At 50.0% G+C, this 22,067-nt stretch overlaps 1 protein-coding gene across 3 annotated transcripts in view; it reads left to right on the top strand.

Annotated features, from left to right (window-relative positions):
* Positions 1-22,067, top strand: part of svep1 (sushi, von Willebrand factor type A, EGF and pentraxin domain containing 1) — a 417,550-nt gene that overhangs the window by 306,660 nt on the left and 88,823 nt on the right. For all 3 annotated transcript variants that reach the window (XM_072517335.1, XM_072517337.1, XM_072517336.1), the window contains exons 34-37: positions 1,631-1,715; positions 3,754-3,945; positions 5,607-5,774; positions 11,849-12,521. In XM_072517335.1, the coding sequence (XP_072373436.1) occupies positions 1,631-1,715; positions 3,754-3,945; positions 5,607-5,774; positions 11,849-12,521 (1,118 nt within the window). The remainder of the gene's footprint in view (positions 1-1,630; positions 1,716-3,753; positions 3,946-5,606; positions 5,775-11,848; positions 12,522-22,067) is intronic.

Consider the following 22,067-nt stretch of genomic DNA (forward strand, 5'->3'; position numbering starts at 1 on the left):
GGCGGAGGTATCACCTTAAGCTAATTAACGATGCATCTAGTATTACTATCGGTGGGGGCACCATGGCGATGTAAAAAATCCAGCCCAATGTTTCAGATCACTGACATTTCATAAAAAGACACTGGTGGAAGAGCATGGGTTGGATTCTCCGCCCCCCCTCAACGCCGAAATCGCGGCCGGCTCCGGGACAGAGAATCCAGTTTGACGCAGAAATCGGGACTGGCGCCGGTTCGCCAATTCTCCGGGCACCGGGGAGTACGCCACGGAAAGGCTGTGGACAGGCAGCAGTGTGTCAGAGAAGCTGCACATTCACTGTCGCTCATTGCCAGTGGCCCATTCAGCAATCCTCCGCCCCACCGGCCAAAGTCCTGACGATGTGGAATTAACCTGGTCCAGCTGGTCGGGATACCCGCGTGACGGCTGCGGACTCAGTCCGCGGCCGCCCTGGTCGGGGGCGGGCGGATCGGAGACCAGGGGCGTCTTATGGACGGCGGGATTGTTCGTGCGGGGTTTGAGGGTTGGGTGCCTGGCCGATCGGGAGTCTCTTCTGTGGGTCTACCTCCGCAGTCTGAGTCCGCCATGGAGCACAGCGCGGCCGCTGGAGGCCGTTGGAGGCCGCCGCCGTGCACATGCGCGGCCTCTGACCCGGATTGCGGGGGCCCGTATCTGCAGCAAAGCAGCGAGATTTACTCCGGGTCCCTGCTCGCCCCCTGCAGGGCTGCGAATTTGTGTTCCTTTAACCCAGGATTTTCAGGAGTAAAACTCCACCGTTTTGATGCCGGCGTGGGGACATAGCCCCAATAATGGGAATCCAGCCCCATATATTTGAAATGTTAGCCAGTTATCTGTCCCCACTGAAGCTGCCTGACTGCATGAATATTTTCCAGCATCTTCTGTTTTGCTTCAACTCAATGTCGATTCAGAAGTTCCTGGCAAAGCTCCTGTTCTTTGAGCTCATGTTGTGAGCTGCTTTGGAACGTGTAGGAGACCGAGAACAGAGAGTTAAGAGTGAGAGTGAGAGTTCAAGCAGCAAGCGGCTGTGAGTTCAGGCTCATGCTTGTGGACTGATCTGGGATTGTTCCGCAACGGAGCCACTAAAGGAGGCTCCCACACGTATGGAGCTGATCCCACAGCATTTGCCCTGGGTTCAGCTTGAGTATAAAAAAAGTATGGAAGCCACCAGTTGTGCAGAGAAAGTAAATTCCTAAATTAAACACGCTCAGGAGGAATGTAACAGTTACCCATCAACCAGACGTCTTTACCTGTTGGCCTGTTGCCTATTTATAGTTTGGATCTAATTATGGATGTTTCCTGAGCAAGCAGTTTGGGGAGGGGAGAATTTGATCTTCATTTGAAGCACAAAATGGGCACTAGTGAATCGGCATTGCATTTTCGACCCCTCTCCATTGGAGTCAATAGGAAAGGCTGTGGGACAGGCAGCAGTGTGACAGAGAAGCTACACATTCACTCTTGCTCATTCCACATTTTCAGTGAAGACCAATTTCCCTTACCCCCAGCCCAATTTGCTGTTCTATTTCCTGCATACCTGGGCCCATGTTATATACGCTATTTTAGTTTAGTCATTTTTCTATTATTGCTTGTTTATCGCCATGTGATTTTCTCTCCCTAGCTCGATCATGTGGGGTACCTGACATTCCAACACATGGTACAAATGAAGGGACTGACTTCACCTTTGGTGGGGAGGTGATGCACAGGTACAAAAAGGTCTTTTCAAGAGGTTTCCTCTTATTTCATTCCCCTGCCGAGTTGCCAGCCTAGCCATTAAAATCAATGGGAATCAGGGAGAAAACTCTCCACTGGTTGGAGTCAGGCCCAGGAGTTCCTCAAGGTAATGTCCTAGACCAAACCAGCTTCAGCTGCTTCATCAACGACCTTCTGGTAAGGTCAGAAGTGACGCAGAATACTGGGGAATTGAGCTTCACCCTCACGTATATCATGGCGGGTGGCACGGTAGCACAATGGTTAACACTGTTGCTTCACAACGCCAGGGACCCGGGTTCAATTCCCGGCTTGGGTCACTGACTGTGCGGAGTCTGCACGTTCTCCCCGTGTCTTCATCGATTTCCTCCTGGTGCTCCGATTTCCTCCCACAAGTCCCGAAAGATGTGCTTGTTAGGTAAATTGGGCCTGAATTCTCCCTCTGGGTACCCGAACAGGCGCCCGAGTGTGGCGACTGGGGGATTTTCACAGTAACTTCATTGCATGTTAATGTAAGCCTACTTATGACACTAATAAAGATTATCATGTGTGTTAAGTCTGGAGTCGGTGCCAAGAGGGGAATCTCCTCAGAAGAGATGATAAGGGCCTCATATTTAGGGGCTGTTTAGCACAGGGCTAAATCGCTGGCTTTGAAAGCAGACCAAGGCAGGCCAGCAGCATGGTTCAATTCCCGTACCAGCCCCCTCGAACAGGCGCCGGAATGTGGCGACTAGGGGATTTTCACAGTAACTTCATTTGAAGCCTACTTCTGACAATAAGCAAATTTCATTTCATTTTTATTTCATTTCATTTCATGTTTAACAGCTTGTGGAGTTCTAATTTTCAATGTCACTTGCTGAACATATAACTGTTTCTGTCCCAATAACTTCACGGTCAGTATAACCTGACTTCTCTCCCAGCTCATGGGGACAGAGACAATTGACTCTTGCCGCCTTACACTGTGCTAAAAGACCCAACCCATGCTCCATAACTTTACTGAAACTGCAGTCGAATCTATTTAATTGGATGAACACTCCTCCCCCACAACATTGGCGTGATTCAGTTCAAAACACGGCTTGGCAATATGTTGCTATCCTTAGTTTGCTTCTTGTTAATTTTCTACACGACTGCACTGAAGTTGACTGTCTCTTGCTGCGTCCTGGTTCCACGGGGGCTACACCCCTAAACCAATGGAGGTACTGGCTGCACATCCGCCATTGCCTCAGCTAAGACTGAGCAAACTCCGTCAGGAGCCTGACATCAGACCAGGGACCGCATTACCCAGGAGGCTCAGTCTCGCTAACCCAGGAGCCTTCTTTATCATGTTGTGCCTGAAATCACCCCAGTTTGAGTCGGAATTCTATTCGGTTTCAGACACCCAGACCAATAATGGGATCTGCAGATCCATAACATCAGCGTGTCCTTTTATCATCAATTAATTCTTCCTCTTCTGGGGGCTAACGCATAATCAATTTGCCCCTTCTCAATCCTCTTCCTCAATGGTGTGGTTTGCATGTGGCCATATTTCAGCCCTTCCATTTAGCTTTGTTGATTTTTGGTTATTAATGTGTTCTGAAGAAAAATAATATTTAACATGTAAGCCATCTTGGCGTTTTCCAGGCACTGATAGATTGTGCTGCAATGCTTACAGTTAGCCATTCTTATATGTATTCTTTATATGTTTAATCAACTTTAAGGCTTTAAATACTAACTGGTCTCAGAAACTACTTGATCTCAAAGGCAAAGTTGCGTTGCAATGTGGAACTCACACAATACCACAAGGAGTGGTTGAGGTGAATGGCATTGGCGCATTTAAGGGGAAGCTAAATAAACTGATGAGGGAGAAAGGATGGGGTGGGCTGAGGAGGGGCGGGAAGAGGCTTATGTGAAGCATAAACAATGAAATGGACCAGTCAGGCCGAACTCTCTGCTGTAAAATCCGCTGTAATTCTATCTAACGATTTCCAAAGCATTTTTTAAAAATCTATCCTATCCTACAGAGAGAATAAATGCCATTTTTCTTCCTTTTCATAGTTGCAATAAGGGATATGTGTTGTCTGGAGCAGCAGAAATCTCTTGTTTAGCAAATGGTAGTTGGAGTCATGAAACACCTACCTGTGAACCTCTGATGTGCCCTACCCCACAGGATACCGAGAGTGGGAAATACGACTTGAATGGGATCACTTACCTCTCTACAGTTTCATATACCTGCAACAATGGCTATCAGTAAGTTAACCAGTCTGGCGAACAGTAATGTTGCTCGTTTCCCATGGGCTTTGATGGATTGGCCCTACCCCCATGACCTCCTCCAGTCTTCCGAGATCGCTGCGCTCCTCCAATTCTGGTGTTCTGCACATACCTGATTTCAATCACTCCAACCTCATCACCTCTCACCCACTCTCTCATCCTCCCTCCTTTAAAATGCTCCTTAAAATCTACCCCCTTGGCCACGCTTTTGATCACCTTCCCTTGTGCCTCTGTGTGCGGTTCAGTGTCAAATTGACTCTTACTAACTTTTACAGGTGCACCATCGAAAGCATCCTACCTGGCTGCATCACAGCCTGGTGTGGCAACTGCTTGGCCCGAGACCATAAGAAACTTCAGAGAGTCGTGAACACAGCCCAGTCCATCACACGAACCCGCCTCCCATCCATTGACTCCATCTACACCTCCCGCTGCCTGGGGAAAGCGGGCAGTATAATCAAAGACCCCTCCCACCCGGCTTACTCACTCTTCTAACTTCTTCCATCGGGCAGGAGATACAAAAGTCTGAGAACACATATTAACAGATTAAAAACAGCTTCTTCCCCGCTGTTACCAGACTCCTAAATGACCCTCTTATCGACTGATCTAGTGCGGGGGGTCGGAGAATGGCCGTTGGCCACAGTGAATCCCGCCCCCGCCGGTTGCCGAAGTCTCCGGTACCGGATATTCGGCGGGGGTGGGAATCGGGCCGCGCCGGTTGGCGGGCCCCCCCACTGGATTCTCCGGCCCGGATGGGCCGAAGTCCCGTTGATGAATTGCCTGTCCCGCTGGCGTGGATTAAACCACCTTTTGAACGGCGGGAGGTGGCGTGGGCGGGCTCCGGGGTCCTGGGGGGGGCGCGGGGCGATCTGGCCCCGGGGGGTGCCCCCACGGTGGCCTGGCCCGCGATCGGGACCCACCGATCCGCGGGCGGGCCTGTGCCATGGGGGCACTCTTTCCCTTCCGCCTCCACCACGGTCTCCACCATGGCGGAGGCAGAAGAGACTCCCTCCACTGCGCATGCGTGGGAAACTGTCAGCGGCCGCTGACGCTCCCGCGCATGCGCCTCCTGGAGATGTCATTTCCGCGCCAGCTGGCGGGGCAACAAAGGCCGTTTCCGCCAGCTGGCGGGGCGGAAATTCCTCCGGCGTCGGCCTAACCCCTCAATGTTGGAACTCGGCCCCCAAAGATGCGGAGCATTCCGCACCTTTGGGGCGGCGCGATGCCCGTCTGATTGGCGCCGTTTTGGGCGCCAGTCGGCGGACATCGCGCCGTTTCCGGAGAATTTCGCCCCTGATCTCTTCATTCACCTTCGCAATTGAGTACTACTACACACGATGCCTGTGTCTATGTATTTACATAGTGTATTTTATGTTTGTCCTATTATGTATTTTCTTTTCATGTATGGAATGATCTGTCTGATCTGCACGCAGAACAATACTTTTCACTGTACCTGGGTACATGTTACCTCGGTACACAAAACAATCCAATCCAATCCAAATATTGTTTGACTATGCTCCGTGTGGGTGCCTTGGGATGTTTTACCACATTGAAGGTGCTACATACATGCCCGTTATGTATGAATCTGTCAATCTCGGATGTTGCACGTGCAGCACCTTTTAATCTCATTTGAATCCCTGAAGGTTGCTGGGACCATCCACATTAACCTGTAACAGCACTGGCCAATGGAATGGCAGCAACCCCGTGTGCAAGATCATATCCTGTGAGCCTCCACCAACACTTCCCAATTCTTTCATCATCGGAGAGAACTTCACCTTTGGAAACTCCATTTCCTATGGCTGCACAAAAGGGTAAGTCCTTTGCTGTGTCTTTTGAAAAAAATGATCTTGCTCCGTGTTAGCAAGGTTAGCAATCAGAACAGGAGGAGGCACGTAGCCTCTCAAGCCTATTCCCCTATTCATTTAGATGCTGGTTGATCTGTATCTCAGCTCCATTTCAAAATATATTTAGGCAATAGCCCACAATTATTTGCATATTTGTCATTGCTGCATGAAGGTAATGTTGATTGAATAATGTTGTATCAGTTGTAGAGAGACTGGGATGCTTTTTACCTCTCGCCTTCCAGGTTCTGAGATTAGTCCATGAATTTGGGGGCCTGGGTGATTACCCAGTCTTGGCTAACTGTCCTGACACGGGTTTACACCTCTGGCAACGATAGACAGTCTGGGCCTCCCTTCTATTGAAAAAAGGGAAGGCTGAGGGGTAACCTGAGGTTTTGATGGTGTGGATACAGAGAGAATGTTTCCTCTTGTGGAGACGAGCATAACTAGAGGACGTTAATGTAAGAGAGTCACCCAGAAATCCAATCGGGAATTCATTCTCTTTTATCCAGAGAATGGCGAGAATGTGGAACTCGCTACCGCAACAAGTGGTTGAAGTGGATAGTATCGGCACATTTGAGGGGAGACTAGTCAAGAATATGAGGAGGTCAAGAACATTGGGTTACGATGGTATATTGAGATGAAAAAAGACAGGAGGAGGCTCTAGTGAACATATAACACTAGTATGGGCTGATTGGGCCAAATGGCCTGTTTCTGTGACATTGCGCGGGATTCCCCGAACTCCCCCGCCGGGTCGGAGAATCCCCATGAGGAGATGCGAATCCCACCCCGCCACCCCGATACCGGCTGACTTATTCTCCGGCGCTGTTTTTCGGGCGGGGGTGGGATTCACGCCACGCCGGTCGGGGGCCGTTGGCAGGGGACCCCCCCTCCCGCAATTTTCCTGGCCCCGATGGGCCGTGTGGCCGTCCGCCTTTGGCCAGTCCCGCCGGCGTGGGTCACGCATGGTCCCACACGGTGAGACATGGCAGGTAAGTCGTCGGGAGCAGTCTTCGGGGGGTGGGGCACGGGGGGATCCTACCCCGGTGGGGGCCCCCACGGTGGCCCGGCCCGATATCGAGGCCCACCGCTCTGCGGGCGGGCCTGTTCCATGGGGGCACTTCTTCCTAACACGCTGGCCCTTGTACGGCTCCGCCATGGCCGGCGCAGAGAAGAGAAGCCCCCGCGCATGCGCCAAAATAGGCCGGCCGGTCTGCGCATGCGTGGAACCATGCCGGTGGAGAATTCCACACTTTCGGGTGCTGTTGCCGTCGGTTCTTCCGCCAGCGTGGGAACTTAGTCCCCCAGAAGGGAGAATCCCGCTGATAATATCCCGTATAAAACTTTACCTTCCAAAAATCCATCGATCCAAAATATTCCCAATTGTCTCCCAGCATCCACGGCCTTGTTGGAGGAGACTGTTTTCCAGATATGTGACAAAATGTTTGCCGATTCCCTTCCCAAATGTCTTGACTTTAATTTTAATGTTACGCACCTTGTTCTCAAGTTTCCCCTATCAGAGGAAACCATGGGTGTGATTCTCCATTTCCCGACTCCGATTTTGTAATCATCAATCGGGCGAAGAATCCATTTTTGCGACCGAATCAGGGGGCGGCGCCTGTTTTACACAAGTTGTCCATGGTCTGCCCCCTCCAAAATGGCGTCACCTGAAGGCCCTCCCCCGATGCTTCGCCCCGGATGGGCCGAGTGTCCGACCACACGCTTGACATATGGGGTGAGATTCTCCGACCCCCCGCCGGGTTGGAGAATCGCCGGGGGCTGGCGTGAATCCCGCCCCCACTGGTTGCCGAAGTCTCCGGCACCAGAGATTCGGCGGGGGCGGGAATCGCGCCGCGCTGGTTGGCGGGCCCCCCCGCTCGATTCTCCGGCCCGGATGGGCCGAAGTCCCGCCGCTAAAATGCCTGTCCCGCCTGCGTAAATTGAACCACCTACCTTACCGGCGGGACAAGGCGGTGCGGGCGGGCTCCGGGGTCCTGGGGGGGCGCGGAGCGATCTGGCCCCGGGGGGTGCCCCCATGGTGGCCTGGCCCGCGATCGGGGCCCACCGATCCGCGGGCGGGCCTGTGCCGTGGGGGCACTCTTTTCCTTTCGCCTCCGCCACGGTCTCCACCATGGCGGAGGCAGAAGTGACTCCCTCCACTGCGCATGCGTGGGAAGCTGTCAGCGGCCGCTGACGCTCCCGCGCATGCACCGCCCGGAGATGTCATTTCCGCGCCAGCTGGCGGGGCACCAAAGGCGTTTTCCGCCAGCTGGCGGGGCGGAAATTCGTCCGGCGCCGACCTAACCCCTCAATGTTAGGGCTCGGCCCCCAAAGATGCGGAGCATTCTGCACCTTTGGGGCAGCGTGATGCCCGTCTGATTTGCGCCGTTTTGGGTGCCAGTCGGCGGACATCGCGCCGTTTCTGGAGAATTTTGCCCGTGGTCCCAGCGGTCGGGAACCCAGCATGGTGGCTGCGGACTGTGTCCAGCGCCACCAACAGTCGGGTGGGAGCCGTGCTGCTGGCCGGGGGTGCTTCGGCGAGGGCATGGGGACTGGTGGGGGGTGGCCAGGGGGTGTCCAGGGTTGCACTATCTGGCAGGTCGGGCCTGCGCATGGCCGGCGCCATGTTGTGTGGCGCGATCGATGCATGAGCGGCCATGGCCCCGGGAATTCTCCGACCGTTTATTTTGTGGACGCCGGGTGTTTTATGTGCCGCTGCTGCGAGATCCTCACCGGTCGGAGGATCGATGCTGGGCAGCACCGATATTTCCTCTGTATTATGCCACGGATCCTCCGGACATAGACTCAAAATGCTCCGAAAGTGCACTCATCCTGCCCCAGCCCCCCAACCTCGTAACCTAACTGACACATCTTTGAAAACTAAAGGGCAATTTAGCACGACCAATCCAGCTAACCTGCATATCTTTGGACAGTGGGAGGAAACCGCAGCACCTGGGTGTGGTGTTGGGTGTTCTGCTGCACAAATGATCCAACACGGCTGTAGATGGTACAACTCTGTTTTATTATCTTAACAACGGTTACAACTAACTGCTGGCTTGGGTACGTGCTTCGCCAGCTAGCCTGTGGACCCAGCCCTATCACTATCTTAGTGAGGCACTCAGCACATGGTCTATGTCTGAGTGGCGCGCTGTGAGCTCTGTGCTCTGAGCTATCTCCTGGTAGAATGAGCGGGAACTGTGGTGTTCCCTGTTTTATAGTGCGTGTGCTCTCACTGGTGATTGGCTGCGATGTTATGTGTGTGCTGGTTGTCCACCAGTGTGTGTGTGATTGCACCAGGATATGCTGATGTGAATATCATGACACTGGGAAGAACGCGCAAACTCCACACAGACAGTCACCCGAGGTCAGAATCAAACCCAGGTCCCTGGCGCCTTGAGGCAGCAGTGCTGACCACTGTGCTACCCATTCTCTCTGATATAATTGATAAAACAGTACTCATAAAACATTATCTTCTTGCAACAATAACAAATGAGCAAATAATTAGGGCCATGTAAAAATTGTGGACTGTTGCCTGAATATATTTTGAAAACAAATTATAATCTGCAAATTTTGTAAGTATGTGGTTGATTTGCTAATAAGGTTTATGACATATAATTATGACAAAATAATGATCTCTATATTCCTTACGCGAAGTGTAATTTGAGAGAAATCAACAATATGCAACGGCAGATGCCGGAAATCTGAATTACAATCTGAAAATGCTGGAAATACTCGAGAGCTCAGGAAGCCTGCATGGAGGGAGAATTAGAATTAATATTTCAGGTTGATATAGTTCTGACAAAAGGTCATCAAGCACGTTGGGACGGTCATTCTCATCAATTCACCCATCAGATAAACCCATCAGGGGGCGGCACAGTAGCACAGTGGTTAGCACTGTCCCTTCACAGCTCCAGGGTCCCAGGTTCGATTCCTGGCTTGGGTCACTGTCTGTGCGGAGTCTGCACGTCCTCCCCCTGTCTGTGTGGGTTTCCTCCGGGTGCTCCGGTTTCCTCCCCCAGTCCAAAGATGTGCAGGTTAGGTGGAGTGGCCATGCTAAATTGCCCTTAGTGTCCAAAAGGGTTGGGTGGGGTTACTGGGTTACGGGGATAGGGTGGAGGTGTGGGCTTTCCAAGGGCCGGTGCAGACTCGATGGGCTGAACAGCCTCCTTCTGCACTGTAAATTCTATGATACTGTATGATAGATAAAACGATAAGTCTGTATCTACTCCAGTGAACCCTTTTAACCGTTTAAACGTCACAATCCTCTCAACCTTCTCTTCTCAAACACATGCAAGCCAAGAGTATACATCTTGATTAAAATAAAAGCACAATACTGCGGATGCTTGAAATCTGAACTAAAAACAAGAGTTCTGGATAAACTCAGCAGGTCTGGCAGCATCTGTGGAGAGAGAAACAGCGTTAGCATCTCGACTCTGTATACGCCTTGTACTTTCCCAGGCTTATAATAGGATTGGCTGTGTGCTCCACAGAGTCAGACACCCAATTTAGGGTGGTTAGGACCTCCATAAGCGGCAAGTTCCAAATTCAATTCCAAAACTTTCTCATGAGCTGAGTGCAGGCCAACAGCTCATTTGGAGGTGGCCTCACTGCATCAGCTCTCTGAGCTGAAGGCTCCATGCCCCAATGACAGGGCCGTGTGAAAGAAAGGCCTCAGTTGCAACCACATCGGATGCTGCAGCGGGCTTTCCCCTCCATGCCAAAGTCCTCACATACATAGATTAACATAGAATTTACAGTGCAGAAGGAGGCCATTCGGCCCATCGGGTCTGCATCGGCTCTTGGAAAGAGCACCCTACCCAAGGTCCACACCTCCACCCGATCCCCATAACCCAGTAATCCCACCCAACACTAAAGGCAATTTTGGACTAAGGGCAATTTCGCAAGGCCAATCCACCTAACCTGCACATCTTTGGACTGTGGGAGGAAACCGGAGCACCCGTAGGAAACCCACGCACACACGGGGAGAACGTACAGACTCCGCACAGACAGTCACCCAAGCCGGAATCGAACCTGGGACCCTGGAGCTGTGAAGCAATTGTGCTATCCCCAATGCTACCGTGCTGCCCCATGCTTACCCACTCCAAGGGTCTTCAGTGCAACCCTTCCATGTTTGTCAGCGAGGGAGCTTTCATCTTTCAGGTCCCCTCGGCCCCCCTGACCTGCCTCAGCAGGCCCCACCTCTCATGGTTGGGTTGCCGAGGCTCCAGAGCTGTTAGCCCTCTGATTGGGCCAGTAGTATTGGGACCCCACCCACTTTCCATAACAGAATGACAAGGGTGGAGTAGGCCGATTAGGAGACCACCTGGCAAGTGCAGGCTCAGGTGAGTCCTTAAGTGGGGTCCCGGAACCTGCAGTAAAATCCAGTCTCTCTCTCCACAGATGGCTTCTGAGTTGTAAAGCATTTCCGACATTTTGTTTCTAGTTGACATTAGATCATAGAATTTACAGTGCAGGCGACCATTCAGCCCATCGAAAGATCACCCTATCTAAGCCCACATCTCCACCCTATCCCCGTAACCCAGTAACCCCATCTAACCTTTTTGGACACTAAGGGCAATTTAGCATGGCCAATCCACCTAACCTGCACGCCTTTGGACTGTGGGAGGAAACCGGAGCACCCGGAGGAAACCCACACAGACACGGGGGGAACGTGCAGTCTCCGCACAGACAGTGACCCAGTGGGGAATCGAACCTGGGACCCTGGAGCTGTGAAGCAACTGTGTTAACCACTGTGCCACCGTGCTGCCCATTAATATGCATTTGGTTCACGGGAAGCACATATTGAGACTGTAGTATGTTTGAACCCTATTTCTGATTGGGCCCTAGGATGTTTTTCTATGGTGAAAACACTAAGTGCAATTCTCCCAAAAGATTTCTAAGTGTGGTCTCTGGCGGGAAACGCGGGTAAAGCTGTTTTACAATTTGAAAAGTGCTATATAAATGTAAACTGGTGTTGTTCTCGGAGTAGTAGCATACTGATTCCAATGTAACCTATTTTCTGGTCTCCCTCTCTCTCTTTGCAGTTATACTCTGATAGGTTCAGAGAGTAAGGAGTGTCTATCCAGTGGGAAGTGGAGTCTAAGTGCGCCGCAGTGCGTTCCTCTGTCGTGTGGCCCAGCTCCAAATATTGACCATGCCCTCCCCGAAACTGGCCACCAACTCTATGGGGACATTGCCATCTATTATTGCACAGACGGGTACAGCATCTCGGGCAACTCGCAGCTGGTCTGCAACTCCCAAGGAAACTGGGCGCCAACCGAGAGCCAGGCCGTGCCCCACTGTGTGGCAGACTTCTGCCAGAAGCCACTGTTTGCGCCCTACGCCATCCTGGAGACCATTGGCAAGGAGAAGTTCGCCGCCGGCTCCCAGGTCACTTACAAATGCGCGGAAGGCTTTGTGCTGAACACCTCGGCCTCCATTGAGTGCATTCGGGGTGGACAGTGGAACCCCTCACCGTTCAGCATTCAGTGCATCCCTGTGCGCTGCGGGGAGCCGCCCATCATCGAACGGGGCCACGTCAGTGGAGCCAATTACAGCTTTGGTGCCATCGTGGCGTATACCTGCAACACAGGCTTTTACGTCAAAGGCAATAAGAAACAAACGTGCCAGGCTGACGGAGAATGGAGCGGGAAGCTGCCCAGTTGCCAGCCCGTGTCGTGTGGAGATCCTCCTCGTATTGCAAATGGGAATGTCGAAGTAGGTGATCAAAAAACCTCAAACCTATTTACAAAGAGACTTAAGGAGTAGCGGAGGCTTGCTTCAATTGCATTGGGCCTTGGTTAGGCCGCACCTGGAGTAGCATATAGTTTTAGTTTTGATCTCCTTACCCTAAGAAGGATATTTTTCCCATAGAGGGAGTGCAACGAAGGTTCACCAGCCTTGTTCCCAGGATGACAAGTCTGTACTATGCAGAGGAATTGGGAAACTGGGCCTGTAGTCTCTCGAGTTTCGAAGAATGAGAGGTGATCTCATTGAAACCTACAAAATACTTGAAATGGATAGTACGAAGTCTTACAACACCAGGTTAAAGTCCAACAGGTTTGTTTCGATGTCACTAGCTTTCGGAGCACTGCTCCTTCCTCAGGTGAAGGAGCAGCGCTCCGAAAGCTAGTGACATCAAAACAAACCTGTTGGACTTTAACCTGGTGTTGTAAGACTACGTACTGTGCTCACCCCAGTCCAACGCCGGCATCTCCACATCATTGAAATGGATAGACAGTGTAGATGTAGGAAAGATGTTTCCCTTGGTTGGGGAGTCTAGAACCAGGAAACACAATTTCAAATGGGGGGGGGGGGGGGGGGGGGGAAGCCACTAAGGACCGAGTTGGGGGAAAATGTCTTTACACAGAAGGTGGTGAATCTTTGGAATTCTCTACCCCAGAGGGCTGTGGAAGGTCGGTCACTGAGTATGTTTAAAGTAGAGGTTTACAGATTTCTAAATACCAAGACATAAAGGGATATGGGGATAGTGTGAGAAAAAGGCATTGAAGTAGATGGTCAGCCATGATCGTATTAAAGGTGGAGCAGGCTCAATGGGCTGAATGGCAGGCTCGATGGGCTGAATGGCAGGCTCGATGGGCTGAATGGCCTACTCCTGTTCTCCTATGCCTAAGAGTAAAGAAGTTTGACTACAATTATAATGGACATTGGTGATACCACATATACAGTTTTGGCCTCCCCACCTAAGGAAGGACATACATGTCCTAGAGGAAGAGCAATGGAGGTTCACTAGACTGCTTCATGGGATGAGAGATTTTCCTGTGCAGAGACATTGAGTCGAATCAGTGCATTGAAACATACAAAATTCTTCAGGGGCTTGACGGTGGATGCTGAGAAAGTGTTTCCCCCCCCGGCTGGGGAAATCTAGAACAAGGGGTCATCGTCTCAGAATAAGGGACCGGCTGTTTCGGGCTGAGACAAGATTTCCATTGGATATACGGCACTGGCATCAACCATTTGGCCCATCTAGTCCATGCCAGTGTTTATGCTCCATATGAGGCTCCTCCTATCTTTTCTCATCTAAAAGTACATTACAACCACGATTCCTGCTGCCTCTTGTTACTTAAGAGATATGGGGATAGTGTAGTAAGGTACAGTTGAGGCAGATGATTATCATTAAATGGTGGAACAAGCTCAAGGGGCAGAATGGAGTACTCCTATCCCGTTTCTCCTCTTCTGAAGTAGCTTATTCCGACTTGATAATATTTCATTTGGGGAAGCCATCTAAAGTAACAAGGGTGATATTTCTCAAACTGGACCCATACCCTCTGGAAAATAGAAGATTGAGGAATGATTTGATTTTTATTTAGGCTAACGAAAGTAATGTTATCAGCTGGATGAAGAGAATCCTTTTACACTGGTGGCAGAGTCTAAGACAAAGGGACGTAATATTAAAATGTGTTTGACCCTTATCTGCCCTCTGAAATGGCCTCGCAACCACTCAGTTCAAAGGCAATTAGGGATGGGCAACAAGGGCGGGGCAGCGCGGCAACGCAAGTGGCTAGCACTGTGGCTTCACAGCGACAGGGTCCCAGGTTCGATTCCCCGCTGGGTCACTGTTTGCGCGGAGTCTGCACGTTCTCCCCGTGTCTGCGTGGGTTTCCTCCGCGTGCAGGTTAGGTGGATTGGCCATGCTAAATTGCCCTTCGTGTCCAAATAAGGGTTAGGAGGGCTTATTGGGTTACGGGGATAGGGTGGAAGTGTGGGCTTAAGTGGGTCGGTGCAGACTCGATGGGCCGAATGGTCTCCTTCTGCACTGTATGTTCTATGTACCGGTCCAGCCAGCAACACCCCACATCCCACAGCCAGACCATTTAGGAGTGAGGTTAAAAAATAAACCTCTTCATGCAGAGCGTGGTAGAAATGAGGAACTTTCTCCCACAAAATGCAGTCGATATAAACTCAGTGAATCATTTTTTAGCAGACCAATAGATTTTTGCTGAAATTTTAAAGTATGTAAGGATCTGGAGCCAAGGGTGGTGGATAACATTAGGTTGCGGGTGAACCATGATTTTGTTGAATGACGGCTGTTCCTGTGATCCTGTCAGTCCCATGCCCTTCACCTAACAGAAAGAAAAACCTTGCATTTATCTAGAACCTTTCACAGCCTCAGGATATCCAAAAGCGTGTTGCAGCCAATTAAGTACTTTACCAAGTATAAACAGAGCTGTAATTTAGGAAAACAGCACACACACACAGCTCCTGCACACAGCAAACATTAATGGTAATCATAGTCATAATTTTTAACTTTATGTGACCACACCCCAAGGTAAAAGTCGCAATAATATTGTTCCTGGTAACAAGACTAAAAAATAAATTCATTGTTCCTTATAACTGACAAATTGACAGGGACTTGATTGATCTGATAATTCTGGCAGGACTTTTCAACTAGATTTATTAATGTATTCATCATGGCCAAAGATCATTTTATTTCTATCTAAATAATTCACACACAACATAGTGGCCAGTGGCCAGGGACAGCAGGGTGTGACTGCAAGTCAGGCAGGTAAAGGGAACCAGCAGTCAGGAACTCAGGAGCCTCAGCCCTTGACCCTGTCCAACAGGTATGAGGCACTTGCTCCCTGTGTGGATGGCGAACAGGGCTGCAGGAAGGATGAGTCAGCTGACCAAGACACCATGGTTCAGCAGGCCATTCAAGGGGAGGGAGTAAATAGGCAAGTTGTAGTTGTAGGGGATTCTATTATCAGGGGGATAGATAGTATCCTTTGTGAGCAGGATAAAGAGTCCCGCATGGTATGTTGCCTGCCCGGTGCTAGGGTGCGGGACATCTCTGACCGGCTTGAAAGGATACTGGAGAGGGAGGGGGAGGATCCAGTTGTTGTGGTCCATGTCGGTACCAACAACATAGGCAAGTCTAGGAAAGAGGACCTGTTTAGAGATTATAAAGAGCTAGGATTCAAATTAAAAAACAGGTCCTCAAGGGTCATAATCTCCGGATTACTGCCTGAGCCAAGTGCAAATTGGCATAGGGAGGCAAGAATAAGGGAAGTTAACACGTGGCTGAAAGACTGGTGTGGGAAAGAGGGGTTCCTTTTCATAGGACACTGGCATCAGTTTTGGGACAGGGGGGACCTATACCGTTGGGATGGTCTCCACCTGAACCGAGCTGGGACCAGTGTTGTGGCGAAAAGAATAAATAGGGTGGTCAATAGGACTTTAAACTAAAGATTGGGGGGGAAGGGAAAGTCAGGGAACCAAGAGGTGAAGTAATCAGTGGGAAGCGTAGCTGCTTAGGAATACAAAAGAGCACGAAAAGACAAAACTCAGGAGAGGTTACGATAGTCCCCATCCCACAAAATATGACACAGTGTATGGAAAGGCTCAGTAAACCAAGGTCCGCCACACTAAGAAAACACAAAGGGACGGTCAATAGAGAATTAAAGGTGCTATATTTAAATGCGCGCAGTGTACGGAACAAGGTAGATGAGCTTGTGGCCCAGATTGTGACTGGCAGGTATGATGTGGTAGGCATCACAGAGACATGGTTGCAGGGGGTTCAGGACTGGCATTTAAACATCCAGGGATTCACAACCTATCGAAAAGACAGGGAGGTGGGCAGAGGGGGCGGGGTTGCCTTGTTAATTAGGAATGAAATTAAATCAATAGCACTAAATGACATAGGGTCAGATGATGTGGAGTCTGTGTGGGTAGAGTTGAGGAACCACAAAGGCAAAAAAACCATAATGGGAGTTATGTACAGGCCTCCTAACAGTGGTCAGGACCGGGGGCACAAAATGCACCACGAAATAGAAAGTGCATGTCAGAAAGGCAAGGTCACAGTGTTCATGGGGGACTTCAATATGCAGGTGGACTGGGTAAATAATGCTGCCAGTGGACCCAAGGAAAGGGAATTCATTGAATGTTTACAGGAGGGCTTTTTGGAACAGCTTGTGATGGAGCTCACGAGGGAACAGGCCATTCTGGACTTAGTGTTATGTAATGAGCCAGACTTGATTAAAGATCTTAAAGTAAGGGAGCACTTAGGAGGCAGTGATCATAATATGGTAGAATTCAATCTCCAATTTGAAAGAAAGAAGGTAGAATCAGATGTAAAGGTGTTACAGTTAAATAAAGGTAACTACAGGGGCATGAGGGAGGAACTGACAAAAATCGACTGGGAGCAGAGCCTAGTGGGAAAGACAGTAGAACAGCAATGGCAGGAGTTTCTGGGAGTAATTGAGGACACAGTGCAGAGGTTCATCCCAAAGAAAAGAAAGGTTATCAGAGGGGGGATTAGGCAGCATGGCTGACAAAGGAAGTTAGGGAATGCATCAAAGCAAAAGAGAAAGCCTATAATGTGGCAAAGAGTAGTGGGAAGTCAGAAGATTGGGAAGGCTACAAAAACAAACAGAGGATAACAAAGAGAGAAATAAGGAAAGAGAGGATCAAATATGAAGGTAGGCTAGCCAGTAACATTAGGAATGATAGTAAAAGTTTCTTTAAATACATTAAAAACAAACGGGAGGCAAAAGTTGACATTGGGCCGCTCCAAAATGACGCTGGTAATTTTGTGATGGGAGACAAGGAAATAGCTGAGGAACTAAATAAGTACTTTGCGTCAGTCTTCACAGTAGAAAACATGAGTAATATCCACCAATTCCGGAGAGTCAGGGGGCAGAGTTGAATATGGTAGCCATCACAAAGGAGAAAGTGCTAGAGAAACTAAGAGGTCTAAAAATTGATTAATCTCCGGGCCCAGATGGACTACATCCTAGAGTTCTAAAGGAGATAGCTGAAGAAATAGTGGAGGCGTTAGTTATGATCTTTCAAAAGTCACTGGAGTCCGGGAAAGTCCCAGAGGATTGGAAAATCGCTGTTATAACCCCCCTGTTCAAGAAGGGAACAAGGAAAAAGATGGAAAATTATAGGCCAATTAGCCTAACCTCGGTTGTTGGCAAGATTCTAGAATCCATTGTTAAGGATGAGATTTCTAAATTCTTGGAAGTACAGGGTCAGATTAGGACAAGTCAGCATGGATTTAGTAAGGGGAGGTCATGCCTGACAAACCTGTTAGAGTTCTTTGAAGAGATAACAAATAGGTTAGACCAAAGAGAGCCAATGGATGTTATCTATCTTGACTTCCAAAAGGCCTTTGATAAGGTGCCTCACGGGAGACTGCTGAGTAAAATAAGGGCCCATGGTATTCGAGGCAAGGTACTAACATGGATTGACGATTGGCTGTCAGGCAGAAGGCAGAGAGTTGGGATAAAAGGTTCTTTTTCGGAATGGCAACCGGTGACGAGTGGTGTCCCGCAGGGTTCAGTGTTGGGGCCACAACTGTTCTCTTTATATATTAACGATCTAGATGACGGGACTGGGGGCATTCTGGCTAAGTTTGCCGATGATACAAAGATAGGTGGGAGAACAGCTAGTGAGTCAGTTTCAGCGGGAGCAGTGCGGAAGTGGCTGCTGGGAGGCAAGTCTGTCCTTTAAAAGCACTTGTCTTTGCAGGGCCAGGCCAGTCGATTTCGGCGGGAGAACAGCTGGTGAGTCAGTTTCAGCGGGAGCAGTGCGGAAGTGGCTGCTGGGAGGTAAGCCTGTCCTTTAAAAGCACTTGTCTTTGCAGGGGCAGGCCAGTCGATTTCGGCGGGAGAACAGCTGGTGAGTCAGTTTCAACGGGAGCAGTGCGGAAGTGGCTGCTGGGAGGTAAGTCTGTCCTTTAAAAACACTTGTCTTTGCAGGGGCAGGCCAGTCGATTTCAGCGGGAGAACAGCTGGTGAGTCAGTTTCAGCGGGAGCAGTGCGGAAGTGGCTGCTGGGAGGTAAGCCTGTCCTTTAAAAGCACTTGTCTTTGCAGGGGCAGGCCAGTCGATTTCGGCGGGAGAACAGCTGGTGAGTCAGTTTCAGTGGGAGCAGTGCGGAAGTGGCTGCTGGGAGGTAAGTCTGTCCTTTAAAAACACTTGTCTTTGCAGGGGCAGGCCAGTCGATTTTGGCGGGAGAACAGCTGGTGAGTCAGTTTCAGCGGGAGCAGTGCGGAAGTGGCTGCTGGGAGGTAAGCCTGTCCTTTAAAAGCACTTGTCTTTGCAGGGGCAGGCCAGTCGATTTCGGCGGGAGAACAGCTGGTGAGTCAGTTTCAGTGGGAGCAGTGCGGAAGTGGCTGCTGGGAGGTAAGTCTGTCCTTTAAAAGCACTTGTCTTTGCAGGGGCAGGCCAGTCGATTTTGGCGGGAGTGGAGCTGGCTGGTTAGTCAATTTCAGCAGGAGCTGAGAATTTTTTTTTAAATTAGTGTTTTAGGCGGGAACAGGAAGTCGACCCGCGGACGTCTGGGAAGACCCTCACCAATAAATTCTGGTGGAGAGGAAACCCGAGACACTACACGTGTAGTGTCTCCCACCCGCCCTCCTCCTCTAACCTAATAATAAAACCCATTGGTCTGAGGTAAGTACCATATTTTATTATATTATTATTATTTTTTATAAAAAATTTTATTTAGTTGTTAGCCAGATCTTGGTAGAAAGTTAGAGGAATGGCAGGGAAGGGAGTGCAATGTTCCTCCTGCAGGATGTTTGAGGTGAGGGATGCAGTTAGTGTCCCTGCTGATTTTACCTGCAGGAAGTGCTGCCATCTCCAGCTCCTCCAAGACCGAGTTAGGGAACTGGAGCTGGAGTTGGAAGAACTTCGGATCATTCGGGAGGCAGAAGGGGTCATAGATAGCAGCTTCAGGGAATTAGTTACACCAAAGATTGGAGATAGGTGGGTAACTGTAAGAGGTACTGGGAAAAAGCAGTCAGTGCAGGGATCCCCTGCGGTCGTTCCCCTGAGAAACAAGTATACCGCTTTGGATACTTGTGGGGGGGACGACTTACCAGGGGTAAGCCATGGGGTACGGGCCTCTGGCACGGAGTCTGTCCCTGTTGCTCAGAAGGGAAGGGGGGAGAGGAGCAGAGCATTAGTAATTAGGGACTCTATAGTCAGGGGCACAGATAGGAGATTTTGTGGGAGCGTGAGAGACTCACGTTTGGTATGTTGCCCCCCAGGTGCAAGGGTACGTGATGTCTCGGATCGTGTTTTCCAGGTCCTTAGGGGGGAGGGGGAGCAGCCCCAAGTCGTGGTCCACATTGGCACCAACGACAGAGGTAGGAAAGGGGACAAGGATGTCAGGCAGGCTTTCAGGGAGCTAGGATGGAAGCTCAGAACTAGAACAAACAGAGTTGTTATCTCTGGGTTGTTGCCCGTGCCACGTGATAGTGAGATGAGGAATAGGGAGAGAGAGCATTTAAACACGTGGCTACAGGGGTGGTGCAGGCGGGAGGGATTCAGATTTCTGGATAACTGGGGCTCTTTCTGGGGAAGGTGGGACCTCTACAGACAGGATGGTCTACATCTGAACCTGAGGGGCACAAATATCCTGGGGGGGAGATTTGTTAGTGCTCTTTGGGGGGGTTTAAACTAATGCAGCAGGGGCATGGGAACCTGGATTGTAGTTTTAGGGTAAGGGAGAATGAGAGTATAGAGGTCAGGAGCACAGATTTGACGTCGCAGGAGGGGGCCAGTGTTCAGGTAGGTGGTTTGAAGTGTGTCTACTTCAATGCCAGGAGTATACGAAACAAGGTAGGGGAACTGGCAGCATGGGTTGGTACCTGGGACTTCGATGTTGTGGCCATTTCGGAGACATGGATAGAGCAGGGACAGGAATGGATGTTGCAGGTTCCGGGGTTTAGGTGTTTTAGTAAGCTCAGAGAAGGAGGCAAAAGAGGGGGAGGTGTGGCACTGCTAGTCAAGAGCAGTATTACGGTGGCGGAGAGGATGCTAGATGGGGACTCTTCTTCCGAGGTAGTATGGGCTGAAATTAGAAACAGGAAAGGAGAGGTCACCCTGTTGGGAGTTTTTTATAGGCCTCCTAATAGTTCTAGGGATGTAGAGGAAAGGATGGCGAAGATGATTCTGGATAAGAGCGAAAGTAACAGGGTAGTTTTTATGGGAGACTTTAACTTTCCAAATATTGACTGGAAAAGATATAGTTCGAGTACAAAAGATGGGTCGTTTTTTGTACAGTGTGTGCAGGAGGGTTTCCTGAAACAATATGTTGACAGGCCAACAAGAGGCGAGGCCACGTTGGATTTGGTTTTGGGTAATGAACCAGGCCAGGTGTTGGATTTGGAGGTAGGAGAGCACTTTGGGGACAGTGACCACAATTCGGTGACGTTTACGTTAATGATGGAAAGGGATAAGTATACACCGCAGGGCAAGAGTTATAGCTGGGGGAAGGGCAATTATGATGCCATTAGACGTGACTTGGGGGGGATAAGGTGGAGAAGTAGGCTGCAAGTGTTGGGCACACTGGATAAGTGGGGCTTGTTCAAGGATCAGCTACTGCGTGTTCTTGATAAGTATGTACCGGTCAGGCAGGGAGGAAGGCGTCGAGCGAGGGAACCGTGGTTTACCAAGGAAGTGGAACCTCTTGTTAAGAGGAAGAAGGAGGCCTATGTGAAGATGAGGTGTGAAGTTTCAGTTGGGGCGATGGATAGTTACAAGGTAGCGAGGAAGGATCTAAAGAGAGAGCTAAGACGAGCAAGGAGGGGACATGAGAAGTATTTGGCAAGAAGGATCAAGGAAAACCCAAAAGCTTTCTATAGGTATGTCAGGAATAAGCGAATGACTAGGGAAAGAGTAGGACAAGTCAAGGACAGGGATGGGAAATTGTGTGTGGAGTCTGAAGAGATAGGCGAGATACTAAATGAATATTTTTCATCAGTATTCACACAGGAAAAAGATAATGTTGTGGAGGAGAATGCTGAGCCCCAGGCTAATAGAATAGACGGCATTGAGGTACGTAGGGAAGAGGTGTTGGCAATTCTGGACAGGCTTAAAATAGATAAGTCCCCGGGACCTGATGGGATTTATCCTAGGATTCTCTGGGAGGCCAGGGAAGAGATTGCTGGACCTTTGGCTTTGATTTTTATGTCATCATTGGCTACAGGAATAGTGCCAGAGGACTGGAGGACAGCAAATGTGGTCCCTTTGTTCAAAAAGGGGAGCAGAGACAACCCCGGCAACTATAGACCTGTGAGCCTCACGTCTGTAGTGGGTAAAGTCTTGGAGGGGATTATAAGAGACAAGATTTATAATCATCTAGATAGGAATAATATGATCAGGGATAGTCAGCATGGCTTTGTGAAGGGTAGGTCATGCCTCACAAACCTTATTGAGTTCTTTGAGAAGGTGACTGAACAGGTAGATGAGGGTAGAGCAGTTGATGTGGTGTATATGGATTTCAGCAAAGC

The sequence above is a fragment of the Scyliorhinus torazame genome, chromosome 9 (genome assembly GCF_047496885.1).
Source record: "Scyliorhinus torazame isolate Kashiwa2021f chromosome 9, sScyTor2.1, whole genome shotgun sequence".
Classification (NCBI taxonomy): Eukaryota; Metazoa; Chordata; class Chondrichthyes; order Carcharhiniformes; family Scyliorhinidae; genus Scyliorhinus; species Scyliorhinus torazame.